This window comes from Barbus barbus (assembly GCF_936440315.1).
Source record: "Barbus barbus genome assembly, chromosome: 22".
Taxonomy (NCBI): Eukaryota; Metazoa; Chordata; class Actinopteri; order Cypriniformes; family Cyprinidae; genus Barbus; species Barbus barbus.
Window position 1 is genome coordinate 5247610 of NC_136750.1, and position 16961 is coordinate 5264570.

At 35.1% G+C, this 16961-nt stretch overlaps 1 protein-coding gene across 1 annotated transcript in view; it reads right to left on the reverse strand.

The window, feature by feature from the left end:
• Positions 1–3306: 3306 nt before the first annotated feature.
• Positions 3307–16961, reverse strand: part of LOC306888434 (nectin 1b-like) — a 167978-nt gene continuing 154323 nt past the window's right edge. Inside the window, exon 6 of the mRNA XM_079446734.1 lies at positions 3307–3975. Coding sequence (XP_079302860.1) covers positions 3824–3975 — 152 coding nt within the window. The 3' untranslated portion in view covers positions 3307–3823. The remainder of the gene's footprint in view (positions 3976–16961) is intronic.

Consider the following 16961-nt stretch of genomic DNA (forward strand, 5'->3'; position numbering starts at 1 on the left):
GTGAGAGTCTCTCAAATGAGCATCATAATTTCATCTCTGAGGTAATTAATAACTGTGCCAGATTTCATGCACCCTCACACTGGTTTGCCAGGGCGATGTTCCCATGAAGGACAGAAGCCAACACTCTCCAGTGAGGGATTAATTACCCTCTCAGAAGGACAGATTACACTAACTTTAAATATCACAAGTTAAATGGTGATAAACGGCAATATGCTGATTTACTGATCCTAGTGACTCAATGTGGGTTGAAAGTAATATTAGAGTCCCATGGCAGAGAAAGAAAGCCATATGTCTGCATATTCATCTCCCAGCGTTTATATTTTATATGAGGGCAGTGGCCACACTGAATTTTGGCCTGCTCACTAAGCATTCTGGGAAGGATCTCAGAGGGAATAGTTAGCTGGAAACTGGTTGCAAGTCCTGTGCAATATGTTTCAGCAGTCTCTGCTTCACAAATTAGAGAAATACTGTTAGGACTGAGTTACCCAGGACCACATCAGGTCAGAAATCAGTGTTACATGATGCACATATTGCTGATCAACTATCACTCACTATCTTCATTCATAACATTGATATCTTACATACTGTAAGAATGTGAAATATCGCACATTTACCTATAAAAGACAAGATCTGATCAAATTATTTACCACAAACACAGTAAATGTATCTTGTATTTGGTCATTTTAAGTAAATGACAGCCCATGGGTGGACATTATGCAAATGTGTTACTTTGTGACGTACAGTCGTAACAGAATAAGATTCGAATTCCTAACGACTCATTTAGGTGATTGCGAGCTGACTCTTTTTTTGATAGACAATAACTTTATATATCGTGCACTTTCGGTTTCACAACTTTGCAGAAAGTTTGTTCACATACTGCTACATGACACACTGCATGAAAGGTAATATTCGAAACGGCGTAATAGGGGCACTTTAATGATGGATTTGGTGTTTCTTACAAATACATAGCTTTTCACTTGAAATGACGTTAATTGATGGTCTGGAGTCATATGGATTACTTATGGATTATTGTGATGTTTTATCAGCTGTTTGGACTCTCATTCTGACGGCACCCATTCACTGCAGAGGATCCATTGGTGAGCAAGTGATGTAATGATACATTTCTACAAATCTGCTGAGATGAAGAAACAAACTCATCTATATATTTTCAGCAGATTGATTGGTTGATTGTTTATTTATTGTGAACTATTTCTTTAATAACCTCTGTCAGGAAATGCTGAAATGTCCCTGCTTATAGCTCTTGCCTTTTTGTGTAATAGTATGCAATTATGTTTAATATACTTGCTTGGAAAGATTTAAAGTGAACAATGATCAAAATGATAGTAAATGACCTAATTTTGACTATATTTTTTGTTATTGTTCAGATTATGGTCACATCAGTGCAGTGCAGACAAAAGCACCCTTGGGTGTCAGAGAGGAAGAAAAAGCGGCATGAAGATGTCATGGGTTTTTTGTGAAGTTTTCATGCGTCAGCAAGTCACTAGCATGTTCCCCCTATTTGTTTTTATAAGCCACTGGAACATTTCCCCTTTAAAACATCTCCATTCTCACCTAATTTCATTTATAAAGTTATATGCCACAGACAACATCCACACAAATCAATGTACTTTCAGTATGTAGTATTTATCTTTGTAACTTGTCTTTATTTTATGCATTAGTTTAAAAATTGTATTAATCTTTTCAATAATTTAATTATTAACATTTTGTTTCAATAGTCCACTTTAGACTATAACTACATAACTATAAGTAACTCTGCAACTACATGTCAACTAAATTTCATTAGAGTAATAAATATTAATAAAAGCAATATTATGGTCTTTTAAAGTATGTAATTTTTACGATTACTGCACACAGATTTTTTTGAGTACTTGTTCAGTTGCTATTTTAATTTTGGAAGCAGTCTGTAATTCTGAGACAATTTGTAGAATTGTTTCTATGATTTACTTAGGCTTATAATGCTTGTAGAAAACATGGACCAGAATGGTATAGCTTATCATTATTCATTTCTAACAAATAGCCTTCTCAACTATAGATGCTCCCAATCACCGATCATCAGGGCCAAAGTTTTGGTCTTTTCTGAGTTCCCATGTAGCCCCGAGTTTTGTGAAGTGTGCGCTTCAAACCGTTGACTGTCAAGTGTTCTGTTTATTTGTCATGCTTTGGGATTTGACAGGCTCTGGTGCTAATCTGATGTGTCTCCTGCAATCAGCCCTGATTGAAACACCTGTCTCTCAAATGGAGAAATGGACAAATCAGGTCTACATAGCAATCAGGAAACCTCTTTAACAAATAGATAACATGCTCTTAAGCAATCAAGTGCATCCACTAACAGAAAATGAGAGATGCATTCATAAATGCTTATTTTCTGGATATTTTAAGTGCGATGACCCCAAAGTATTGAAGGTTGTTCTTTCATTAAGGTACCTAGAAGCCCAGCATTATGATGGGATGATGCAGAGTAATACTTTCAGAAGTCTTAAATATTCACTCCAGTTGGGTCGCTGGAGTTTCTGAAGTGTAATTCTTCTTTATGACAATGACAGGCTCTGCATTACCGTTTCAATCACCTTTCTCCAACCTTTAAAAGCAATCTGCATTCATAAAAACTCATCTTTATGGCTATCCACAAATCATTCAAAATGCATTTTTATTAATTTATTTAATTTTTTTAACACTTTTACTTAATTATTTGTATTTATTTATTTATTTATTTATTTTTTCAACCACGATTGTAGCTGTCTGTCAGTGGATACAGATCACAACCACAATATATACGTTTTTAAATCTGATTTTACAGTGAAATATTACAATAGTAATATATATTATTTAACTTTTATTTTATGTTTTTAATGCATGTTTTCAAATAATAATAATAATAACATTGTTGTTGTTGTTTAAAACCATTTTATTTTACAGTGAAATGTCACAATAATAATATTAATTATTTTGTATTTATTTAGTGATTTTTATTTTATTTATTAACAGTACTACTACTACTACTACTACTACTACTACTAATAATAATAATAATAATACTTATAATTATTATCATTTTTATAATTATTAATTTTTTTATTTTTTTATTAAATGTTCCCTCCTGATGGAATAAAAATGGAACTCAATCCGAGCATCTTGAAGAATCGGCTAAAAACATATCTCTTCCATCTTTATTTGACCCTCTAACTCTAGCACTCTCTATTCTAATTATATTCTTTAAAAAATATATATATATACAGTATATCACTAGCTTTTCTAATCTTCTTGTATTCTATGTTTATTTTATTTATCATGCAATTAACAAAACCAAAAGTGGCCTCTATAAGCTTGCTCTATTCTTTTTCTATTCTATCTCTTTTCTTTTTATTTATTATATAATAAAAAAATAAATAAAAAAACTTGCTACGTGTACTGCGTTAAGCTAACTGAGACTTGTTATTGCACTTGCATATCATAACTATTTGTAAGTCGCTTTGGAAAAAAAGCATCTGCAAAATAGCTAAATGTAAATGTAAATGGTAATGTAATTGTTGTTGTTGTCGTCTTTATTTTTGACCGACTGACTGACTGACTGGCTGTTATTTAATTACAAAAGCAGAAACGTTTGTTTGCATTGTTTGGAGCAAGAGATTTGTTTGCATCTTGCTTTATGATTTCACTGAAATCCTATAAAGAAGATGAAACTTCTGTTCAGTGCTTCCGCTGTGTTACTGTAGATTGATCCCTGCTGTAAGCAATTGCATAAAGTGGTGGGGACAAAATTGGCCATGGAAAAACGTGTCCACAATCATTGTGAGTGAAGTACTTACAGATCGTTGTCTGTTTCTGTACGGGGCTTCTGTCCTCTCCTGTACACCATACATATTGTGGCCACCACTCCTACAATCAGACCGGCCACCACCACAACTCCCAAGATGCCAAAAATACCGCCAGGAGGTCCCTGTGGCATCGGTTTTTCTGCAGGAGAAGAGAAAGCAAGAGCATTATGAATTGTGCCTGATTCATCCCACCACCATTAAACAATCAACGATTCTGAATCACAAACATAAGAGTTTGCAGGCTGACACAGCACCAGCTGACCACAGATAATCAAAACATCATGTGTTTATACTCCGTTCATTCCTGCAGCGTGAAGAAAACGCAGTGTGGGATCAAGAATGCATCTTTTCCTCAGATACATTACTTAATCAACAATTAGGCCTAATATTGACAACAGGTTTTACTTTGGAAGCAGAATTCAAGTCAGTGTTTTTTTAAGAGGCACGATGGTTGAGGTCAGAGCTTAAAGGGACAGTTCACCTAAAATGAACATTCTGGCATTACAATATATACCCTAAAGTTGTTCCAAACCTGGCTGAGAAAGAAAGAAAGAAAGAAAGAAAGAAAGAAAGAAAGAAAGAAAGAAAGAAAGAAAGAAAGAAAGAAAGAAAGCTATGGAAATATCTTCTTTGGTGAGCAGCAGAAGAAAGACATTCATACAGGTTTGAAACGACATGAGGGTTAGTAAATGGTGAAGCAATTTTACATTTGGGGCAGAATATCCCTTTAAAAAGTATGATAACAGTGTTAGAAGCACAGCAATGAAAAATGAAAGTAGTGACACACATTTTCTTCCATTATTTGACATATATCTGAGTGTAATGGCTTATTGAAAAAGAAAATTGGATTTGGCACTCCAAAAATTGCAAGGTCAAAAAAAAAAAAAAACATGCATGGACAAATCGTTAACAGAAGGGTCTATATCTGCCAAAAAACAACCAAAACAAATTAATAATGTATCAAACACACATCTTATAATAAAGTTATTGGCATAGATCGTAATAACATAAAATTGTCTTTTTTTTTTCAGCTACACATCATCTTGAATGCATATGACTTTCTAGGCTTGTGCAAATTCAGAATTTTAGCAAACTAAAAAAAAAAAAAAAACACGGGAACTTGAACTGAAATAAGAAATAGAGGCCTGTCAAGCCACCATTGACATTTTATCTCGACTTTTTTTTTTTCTTTTTCTTTTTAATTGTAGTTGAATGAATCTGAAATTCAAAGTGGAATATGAATTTATTAGAATTTTAATTAATTAATTCATTCATAGGTTTAAATTTCAGTTCTAGTTCCTGTTTGCTATATAAATTCATATTGAGGAACAGAAATAAAATTTGCAAAGCATCATGGGAAAAATTCTTCCAAAAGGTCAATAATAACCATTTCTTTCTTTGGACTATTCTGGTTTTAATCTGGTCTGATTCTAATTTTTAACTGGTTATCTATACAAACTAACAAAGGCAGCAACAAAACACAACAACAACTTGAGTCCTTACTGATGTTACTCTTAAAAAAAAAAAAAGAAGTCAGTTTTACCAGTGCATTACAATGCAAGGTCAACGCAAGGTCAACGCATTAAGTCACTCTCAAAGTTTGCGAGAGGTTACATTCTCACAACCTTTGAGACTGAGAGCAAATATATGTGTGAATTTCAGTCGATACTGTTGAGGTGTGAAGGTAAAGAGGTTTCTTCTGTAATCCTTGCATCAGGGCTGAAAGCAGCAGTTTCCTTTGCATTTCAGTAGATAAAACTCAGCCTGGAAACACAAAAGCCACAGTGCAGTGATTTCCACAGGCTAATAATATTAGCTCCTTGCTAGATTGAACCGTTAACATTTACTTAAGTAACTGAGGTTGTTTTAGGACTGCAGTCAACCCACCACATAAATATTGTTTATGAATTTTTTTTTTTTTTTAGCATGTGGGCTTAGCAATAATGCATGAACTTAGGTGCTCCCTGTGAGAGCACTATAATTTTAGATGTTAATATTTATGCAAAAATGCCAGCAAAAACAGTCAGACATAATGCATTCCAGCAAAAGTACATTCTCACATGTAACCCAAGTGAGCAGCTGCTCGTGGGTGTTAAGCCACTGGGTTTTTTGGCAGACTATTGGGGCAAATATGTTCTGAAGACTGCGGCAGCTGTTGCTGACTTTATGATTGGCCTCCAGTTTGTGTCAAAAACAGTCAATGTTGGCTGCAAATGTCAACATGGCAACCGATTTCACTGTCAGGGTATCTCATAAAACTGGTGCAGTGGGACTGATGGCCAGCAGGGGGTGAGAGCGTTCACGGTGGCTCCATATGTACTACAATCAGTCACATGTCATAACTCGTCTGCATAGACTAGACTACCCATCCAAATTATGCTCAGACGTGCAACACTTAGATTTAATCACTAAATACAGCCGATGACAGAATTATTGTCGACAGGAACCAGGCCAAGAAATGTAATATAACTGAACACAATAAGCGAGAGCTCTTTGTGGCTTCGGTGCTCTTTTTCTAATGCTCATGTCATGAATAACATTTAATTCTGCTGTTTGATGGCGTTCTGGCTTGTTTTACAATAGTTTTTTGTGCTTCCATGGCTTTCTAGGAGATTGTGCTGTCATATACTGAGTGCCGAGTTTGATCGATTTGCTTGTTTGATTGATTTACATACAAGTACATTTACAGCCAGGAATGTTTTATTGCTCAGTGCTTGATCTTTCTTAGTTTGAAAGACTTTATGGAGGTCTCAGCTGTTTCATTGAAATATCAATTGTGTCTACTTTTGATAAAATTCATTAAGATAAATAAAACATTTACGCAAATGAGAGACAGAGAACGAGTATAGTGTGCTATAAAATTGACATGGTTGCAGTGGAAGAATTTGACGAATATTTTAAAATCTGAGCACAGTTTGACAGATAATTTTGAAACTCTAGAAGTGAAATATGTGAGGTTTTTTTTTTTTTTTTTTCAGAAAAATGAAAAAACTAAGAAGTAGGACATTTGTGTCTCTCTATTTAATCACATTGCTGTCTAGAAGAAACAACTCAGATATTGAAGAGATCTCATTTGTAATTTATATTTCCTGTGGGAGTTCTAACTCTACTGGTTTGAAATGTAAGACTGCAGTTGAAGTTAATTTCTCTGTGCAAGACTAGTTATTAACTGAAGCTAAGAGCTACATTTCGGCATAGCTATACATTTAAAATGGATAGAAAAGTATTAATTTGATGAGAGTTCATATTGGTATCTTTGACTTTTGATTGCATAACTTGGTATCTTGGCAAATCTGTGCACAGTTTGAGACATATTGATATCTATTCTGAAACTTTGGAATAAAAACATTAACATCTCAAGTAGAAAAAAAATGCAAGCAAAACCCTTGGATCTCCTTTTACGCTCTATTTATGCTCATTGGTGTCTAGAAGAAGTAAATGAAATATTAAAGAGATCTCATTTGTAACGTGTATATCCTATGGGAGTTCAAACTCTATTGGTTTGAAATGTAAGATTTCAGTTGAAGTGAATTTCTCTTGGCGAGTCTAGTTACTAACTCAAGCTAAAAGAGACAATTTGGCGTGGCTACAGAATTGAAATGGATAACACAGTATTAATTTGATGAGAAATACTGAAGTTCATATTGATGTCTTTGACTTTTGATTTTGTTGATTTGTTACCGTGAAAAATCTGAGCACAGTTTGAGATATTATTTATATCTATTCTGAAACTGCTTTCTATTTAATCTCTGGTGTCTAAGAAAAAAAAAAAAAAGTAATATTAAAGAGATCTCATTTGTAACTTATATTTCCTCTGGAAGTTTAAACTCTGTTGGTTTTAAATGTAAGACTGCAGTTGAAGTGTATTTCTCTTTGTAAGTCTGGGGTTGAAGCCAAGAAAGACATTTGGATCTGATATTAAGTGTCCAAAAAAGTAATTGGTACGTTCTAATAATGTGATATGAAAAAAAAACAAGATATGTCAAATACTTGACTATCATTGTTGCTAAGAAAGGGTGGATCTGTCTTGTATGAATCAGTATTTTTCATTAAACTCTAATCCTCAATCACTGGCTGTTACAAGATTATGAACACGGATTTATAAAGTTTCATCCATGCCAAAAACAAGTGTATGCATTCTCGCTGATTCAGTAGTACTAGAAAGATGGACAGAAAACAGAATAATGCATTCTCATGAATCTTTAACTGCTGAGTACTCCATCAAACATCAAGGCACAATGGCTCAGACTCACTTCCAGAGATCCTGAATTGAATGGCAGAGCAGCATTAGGATTCCGTCCTCAAACAGAGTCTACCAACCTCAATAAGCAAAACCTAGCAAACCTAGGGCAGAATCAATGGCTGCTCCCCTAGTGCTCTGAGAATCTCTAAACACTTTCAAGACTCTACTGAGTAAGACGCCTATCTATAGCCCCCATGATGCCTTTATTATTATCTGACCATGAATGTCTCTCCCGACAGGACGAAGCTTCTGTCCCTGGGTTTTTTTTCCCCCCTGGCAGCTTCTGATCGCTTGGCTGACTCTCTCTAGAGCACAATGACGGACATTCAGAGCACCACTTCACATAACGGCCGACAATGGCTGCGCAAGCCTCCACACCTGTAACCCGCCCCACACCGCTCTCACTTTGTGCTTGACACTCAGCATGGACAGTGTAAACAATTACATGTCTCTTCGGGACAACTGCTTTTGGGGCCCTCACTGACCTAAGGCGCTGTGCTTTCTGCAGTCTACTTGGAAGTAAAAATACTTCACAAAAAAGTATTCTACACATTGGTATTTTTAAAAGACAGACCAAAAATGACCATTAAATATAAAGACATTTGATAACGCTCTACATTTCATGCATGGTCACATGTCACAAGCTGTAAACTATACTTGTGGAAGCCTCAGATAGCTACACTGCAGAGAAAAGGACTGTGATTTTTTTTTTTATCTTTCTCTGCCAAGATATTGGGAGTGTCCCACCGAGTAGCCAATCAGAACCTCTGAAATCAAAAGCCGTTTGGACTGATGAAATTAATTAATGTTGAATTATCGATATAGTACAAAATAACATGCAGAAATACTTGCCACTTTTCACAAGTATGGTACCCATTGGTGTTGCTTGGATATTTTTAAAAGCATTGGAGGCAGAAAGCAAGTTTTTGTTGAAAGACCTTTTTGATATGTTAGATAAACTATTACATAATATTAACCAAGTATGGAAAGTAGAGTTTTAAACATATCAAAAGTCTCCCCTCTTAAAATGGTAATTTTGGTCTGTTCTGCTGTACTTCATAGGTCCTGATGTTCTTCATAGATCTCAACTGAATCCAATAATCAAAACCATAAAACTCAAAACCATGAATCTTATTATTTTAATCAACTTATTTTAAGTAAAACAACATGGACACTTTCAACAGCATGATGGGAAATTAAATAATTACATATGTATTGTTATTGTCAAGCTCGACCATTCAACCCTGTTACTGAAGTTTTTGAGAAAAAAAGCAATCAAATATGATTGATTGATTGATTGATTTATTGATTGATTCATTGATTCATTCAATCATTCATTTTATTTTAAATACATTTCTAAATGATAGACTTTTTATTCTTTATTCAAAGATATGTCTGATCTTCAGATCATTTTAAAGACAACATTTAGAGAAAAGGGGCATACAAAAAGGGCTTTCTGCTATGAGTTTTATTCCCATAACTGTAGTTGCCCTTTGGGCCTGTTTTCCATTGCCTTAATGCAGCAGTCAGATACAATTTTGTGTTACATAACACAAACACACAATGAGGACAAGAAAAGGTTCAAAATGCAATTTTCCTTTTATGGATCAGAGCCTCAGATACACTGCAGAGAAAAGGAATGGTCATTCTCTGCTAAAATACAGGGAGTGTCTCACCAAGTAGCCAACCAGAACCTCTGAAATCTCTTAAAAAAAAAAATAATAATTTTAATATATATGAAGAGTTTATTTGCAAAAACAGATAACTCTGTTTCAAAAATCATATCTTTTATTCTGTTATCATGTTTTTTTTATCATGTTTTATTGTGTTATTGTTTTATTGTGTTTTTATTAGGGGTTCAAGCTCGAAGTGCTGAAACCCTATTGTAACTGTTAGGATTTTTATTATTATTCTTCTTCCCTGATCGTGTAGAACAAACCGTAAGGCCTAGAGAGCTGAAACTTTGTCAGAAGGTAGTAGTCTGGCTCGCTACTCAGGCGTAAAGGCTCACCCCAATCGGCCTATGGGGGGCGTTACAGCGAACAAAAATGTGAAATCGCTAATAGCTGCTAAACCGCTTGTCGTAGACTAAAAAAAAAATAATACATTTTTAGAATCCTTCGGTCAAGGTGGACAAAAGCCTAAAAAACAAAAATCATATTCGCACTGTGAGGTACGGTTTTTGTGTCCAAAACCTACTTTTGCGAAGTAGTCCTAGGTTTTTCACCCAATCTAAACCAAACCAGTGCAGAAAAATTGTCTGGACAGTGACTATCAATAATTATCCAAAAAAAATTGAAATTTCGACTCACTGTCACAATGGGGCACCAAAACGTTCAAAAGCGGAGGGCCAATTTTATGAAAAAGGCTATAACTCGTGAACAAAATGAGATATCTTCACCAAAACTCGGTTCACATGTGTATGAGCTCAATCTTTGGTTAAATAAATAAAAAAAATGTGTAGCTCTGCCACTTGGTGGCGCTATAAAATGGAAAAAATAAACATAAAAATGGCTATAACTATGCAAGCGTTAGTCCAATTGACCTGAAAATTGGTATGCAGTGTCTTTGTCCAATGTGCCAAAATTGTCTTTGAGGACATTGGCGTAACTAAAAAAACATGACCGCCATCAGCCAATGAAGTTTGAGCACCTATTAAACAAGGTTAACGGTGGCTGATTGGAACGAAACTCAGTAGGCATGTTTGACCCATGGCCCTAAAGGTCTGTAAGAATTTTGAAAGAAATCGGCCACTAGTTGACGCTAACAAGATTTTTTGGCTCTGTAATCACGTGGTGTTTCACCCATCCACATAATATGCATATCATTTGATAGGTATCCACATAATGAGCAACTTTGCCTCAAGAAGTCCACTTGATTGGCTCTATCACTCTTTCCTCTCCACCTGTAGCTGGTGTGTGGTGAGTGTACTGGCGCCGTTGTACTGTGGCTGCCGTCGCATCATCCAAGTGGATGCTGCACACTAGTGGTGGTTGAGGAGAGACCCCCACATGATTGTAAAGCGCTTTGGGTGTACAGCAATACACAATAAAAGCGCTATATAATGCATAATTCATTAATTCATTCAAGAACCATTGCTGTCAATCAAACTGTTCATTAAATATTCGCAAATATGCGAAAAACCTACTTTTGCGAACTAGTCCTAGGTTTTTCGTTCAATCTCGTTCAATCTCATTCAAACCACTGCAGTAATATTCTCTGGACTCTCTAGATCAATAATTATCAACAAAATGTTGAATTTTATCCTTTGCTTAGCTACAATGGGGTCATTTAATAAGGGGGTGTGGCCGCATATATCCAAACGCCTATAAAACCTAAACAAAAACTCAAAACTTTGCGAAACTTGGTGAAGACATGTTACATATGACTCTTAACAAGCATGCGATGTTTTATGGATATCGTACCATAGGTGGCGCTATAAAATTAAAACATCAGTTTTCAATGTTTTATGTTTCAAATATCAAAACTTTATTTATGCATTTGTAACTGCAGGTTAGCATTCTATGTCTCTCTGAGTTGCATTCAACAGTGTGTAAATGCATCTAAATAACACTTCAGATTCATTGCAAAGATAAATTTTGTTGATACTGATTTCATTTGCTTGGTAATAGCCCAAATGCAAGAATTTGTCTCAAAAGATGATGCACACTTTTAGAAAAAAATGGCTGAAAAGTAAAAATGCCCATAACACTTATTGGAAAAGATTAATTTCTATCACTGATGTGAACTGACCACACATAATATGAAGAATATAAAAAAAAATCAGGAGCCAGCTGTCCATGGTAATCTTTAAGATACCAGCACAATAACACCCTCAGCAAAATATTGTCTAATTATTGTTATAGATAAAATCCCAGAAAATAATATCAAGATATAATTTTTTTGTCAATTTCGTACACCCCTAATTAATGTTATTTAATTTACATAATAATTGATTGATAATAATTGTTAAAATCAATATAATTAATACTTTTGGCTTATCCATAGTTTAAAGTCTGAAATGTAAAGTTTATCATTTTATAAAACGGTTTGTTTTTGTGAAAACTTGTATCTGAATACTTTTGGCAGTCATTTTACAGTTTAATACGGTACTATAGACATTGCCTTACCCCGCTCATATGGTATTAATTTTTCTTGTGCAGGTCTTAAAACAGGTCTTAAAAAGTCTTACATTTGAGTTTAAAAATCCTGCAGAAACCCTGTAGCTATCAGTTTTTTTTTACAATTATGCCAGATTATGATTACAGTAAAACCTGAAAATGACAAATAAACTCTTATGAAGAGAAGACTTGCAATAAGTATTGTCACTTATTTATTTTAAATATATATCTCTGCAACAAAATGTGTGTGCATGTATGTCTGTGTATGCGTGTATGTAAATATGCTTATAGAGTATTAACATACTAGTTAAATCATTTAATGTCTCTCTCTGTCTGTGTGTGTGTGTGTGTGTTGAGTCTGTGAGCCTATTCTCCATTTTGGATGTGTTTAACTGTCAGCCATACATCCAGGTTGGCCAAGACCACCTTAAGTGCTTGAACCCCGGTTATTGCTGCTTGCAGCTATATTTTTTATTTAATTATCTTAACCAGGTAAAAATAACCCAACTGCAGTTTGATTGAGATTAATTGGAATGCACAAGGAAAAAACATGATTTCTGAAAATTGTTAAAAATCTGTTTTTGCAAATTAACTCTTCATATATATGCTGTACACACACACACACACACACACACACACACACACACACACACTCACTTGTTCAAGTAGTAAATTGCACTTGATTTTGGTTTTATTATTCGCAAACAAAATAACTGTTTTCTGTTAAACACACCTGCAAACAGTTCCTCCCTTCACAAAATAAACTTTTCTCTCTTTTAAGGAGGGGGAAGAAAGGATAAAATCACTAAAGTCCAGTTACATACAGAGTTGTACAGCCGTGGCCCAGAAGGCTAAAATGATTCTGTCATCATGGCGAAAGAGCAAGGCTTTGTTACAGCAATTCTTATTAATCGCCTTGTTCAAGACCTAGCTCCATGAGGGATGGAAAAATCGATCCAGTTCTCAAAATGTATAGCTAAGCATACAGAAGGAAATTCAATTAGCCCCTGCAGGATGGTGTTACAGTAGTAAAGCCATGCATGCTGGAATATTCAATTAAACTTGGAAATGCATTGCTGCGAGAGGGAATGCAGGATATATTGAAAAGTCTTTTAGACTCAACTTTTTCCATTTAAACTTTAAGGTATTATCCATTCTTTGATTAAATTGCTGATGATCATGCCCAAGGAACTAGATTATGGAACACCTGTGCTTCAGGTTTGAAGACATGAGATATTAAAGAGCCTTTTTTAATGAGATATCCTGTCTTATATGCCAGATAAAGGACATCCCACAAGGGTCACTGACATTATACTCATTTCTGATGCTTATCTCTTATTTAACTACACATTAAAGATACATACAATGCATGATCCTAATGTGGTGCAGCAACATGCATAGTTATATACCGTACATGTATAGTATAGTTACATACAATATATACCGTATACAGTTGTGCTCATAAGTTTACATACCCATTGCAGAATGTGCAAAAATGTTAATAAGTGAAACAAAATAAGGGGGATCATGAAAATTAAGTTTTTTTAGTACTGTCCTGAATAAGCTATTTCACATAATAGATGTTTACATATACTCTACAAGACAAAATAATAACTGAATATATACAAATGACCCCATTCAAAAGTTTACATACCCGTGAATCTTAATACAATGTGTAATTTCCTGGAAGATCCACGACTGTTTTTATATTTTGTGATAGTTGTTCATGAGTCCCTTTGTTGGTCCTGAGCAGATCAACTGCCTGCTGTTCTTCAAAAAAAATCATCCAGCTCCTGCACATTCTTTGGTTTCCCAACATTTTCTGCATATTTGAACCCTTTCCAAAAGTGACTGTATGATTTTGAGATCCATATTTTCACACTGAGGACAACTGAGGGACTCAGACACAACTATTACAAAAGGTGAAAACATTTCCTGATGCTCAAGACAATGCATTAAGAGCCGGAGGATGTAAACTTTTGAACAGGATGATGTGTAAATTATTCTCATTTTGTTTGTTGATGATATATATATTATTATCTTGCTGGATCTGTCTTATGCTTTTGATACGGTCAACCACCAGATCCTCCTGTTAACCCTATTGAGAAAGGGCATCTCAGTGGTTTGAGTCTTACCTCTAAGATAGGTCCTTCAAGGTATCTTGGAGAGGTGAGGTATCCAAGTCACAACATCTAGCTACTGGGGTGCCTCAGGGCTCAGTTCTTGAACCACTTCTTTTTTTCTGTCTACATGGCATCACTAGGTTCTGTCATTCAGAAATATGGCTTTTCATATCACTGCTATGCTGATGACACTCAACTCTACCTCTCATTCCATCTTGATGATCCGACGATTGCTGCTCGCATCTCAGCATGTCTAACAGGCATTTCTTGCTGGATGAAGAATCATCACCTTCAACTCAACCTAGCAAAGACAGAACTGCTTGTAGTTTCAGCAAACGCATCACTTCATCACAATTTCACCTTCCAGTTAGGCTCATAAACCATAACTCCTTTAAAAACAGCCAGAAACCTTGGAGTTGTGATTGATGATAAGTTGAAATTCTCAGACCACATTGCTAAAACTGCCCGGTCCTGCAGATTTGCATTATAAAATATTAAGAAGATCAGGCCCTTTCTCTCAGAACATGCAACACAACTCCTTGTTCAGGCTCTTGTTCTGTCCAGACTTGACTATTGCAATGCTCTCTTGGCAGGTCTTCAAGCCAATTTCATCAAACCTCTACAATTAATCCAAAATGCCGCTGCAAAATTAATCTTTAATGAGCCAAAAAGAATGTACGTCACACCTCTATTCATCCATTTGCATTGGCTACCAATAGCTGCTCGCATTAAATTCAAGGCATTAATGTTTGCCTACAGAACCACCACTGGCTCTGCACCCCTTTGCCTAAATTCATTACTTCAGACTTATGTACTCTCTAGAAGCTTGCGTTCTGCAAGTGAACGGCGCATTATTGTGCCATGGCAACAAAATCACTTTCACAGACTTTTCATTAACTGTTCCCATCTGGTGGAATGACCTGCCCAACTCAATCCGAGCAGCTGAATCCTTACCAATTTTCAAGAAACGGCTAAAAACACATCTCTTCCATCTTTATTTGACCCTTTAACTCTAGCACTCTCTGTTCTCAGTCTTCTTTTTATTCATAAAAAACACACACACATTTGACCCTCTATCAATTGCATATATATTCTCTAACTGCTTGCTTTTCTTGTAAAACTATTAGTAGCTTTCTTTTTCTATTCTATCAAAAAAATTAAATAAAAATAAAAATCTATGTGTACTGTGTTAGGCTAACCAAGACTTGTAATATGACTTGCATGTTGTTGTTCTCTTGTTGTTTTTTTATTGCTTCTAATGTCCTCATTTGTAAGTCGCTTTGGATAAAAGCATCTCCTAAATGACTAAATGTAAATGTAAATAAATATATATATATATATATATATATATATATAAAAACTTTATTTTTTTTTTTCATTTAGTACTGGACTTCAGAAGCTACTTACATGTTTTCCAGAAGACAAATTAAGTACAATTTATCCTGATCATCCAATTTAAAAAGTATACACCCTTTAATATCTCCAGTCTTTCTCTACACAGAAATGAGATACATGTAGAGCGAAGTGAGGCTTTACTAGTTACCAACTTACCAAAGTAAAAAGTCATACAACAAAGTTTGAAAGCCTTTAGATTTCTGTATGAACTGCATGTCAGCAGTAGTTTCAATCAGTCACCGTTTATTTCTTTAAGGCATTTTAGGAGAAACATCTGAGATGCTTAAATAAAACATAACAGAGAACTCCATCAAGTCTTCTCAGCCATGAAAGAGCAACCTCTGAGCAATAAACCTTTCCTCAGGGAAGGCACATCAGACTTAACTTTTCTAATCAGCGCATAACGTGAATCTTTAGTGTCAGCCACCGAGAGAAAGATACATAAAGTTCACGGCAGCAGGAATCACTTTGCTAGCTGATCCTTTAAGGCCAAACCCCAGGGACTCAATATTATTCTTTAGTTGTTGTGATAGCGTGTGGTAAAGGCCATTGAATTATGTTGGAGTTAAATAATGGCCTATCAGTGCAACTGCATTACAGACAACAGGCTATTTTCTGCTGTAAGAGCAGCAGGCCTGCCCAGAGCTGTGATCAATAGGTTTGTAATGCACTATAAACTTTCAACAGGCGGCCGAGCTGGCAGGCCAGAGCAGCGGTCCCCCACCCGTCTCTAAAAGCATGACAGCCTGTTTGTGGATCATAAAAGAAGAATCACTGGGGCAGCATTTGACAGCCTTTCTGCTATGATTGCTCAGTTAAGGTGCTCTGTGAGCAAAGTAATTGAAAATTCTATTTGTTTTGACATTTGTGGCCATGAGATAAGAATAGAAAGTCCATTTAGGGGGAATCGCAGTTGAGTTACATGAGAGGATCTGATGAACTTTAATGGCATTTCGGGAAAACACTTTGCAATTCTTCCACGTTTTTGGAAGTTCAATAAAACTTTCATGGTTTGATGTGAATAAATCTTCTTTTGCTCTTTTGTGTATAGTAGGGCCCTATAAAATCTGCTTTATTTTTATTTTATTTTTTTGCCCCAAAATTATGTTTACACCTTTTAAATATTTCTGGATTCCATCTTAATGATTTAAATTTTAATAATCAAAAATTAAATTGAACTTTTGAAAATGTTCACAATTTAATATATATATATATATATATATATATATTAACAATAGCAATG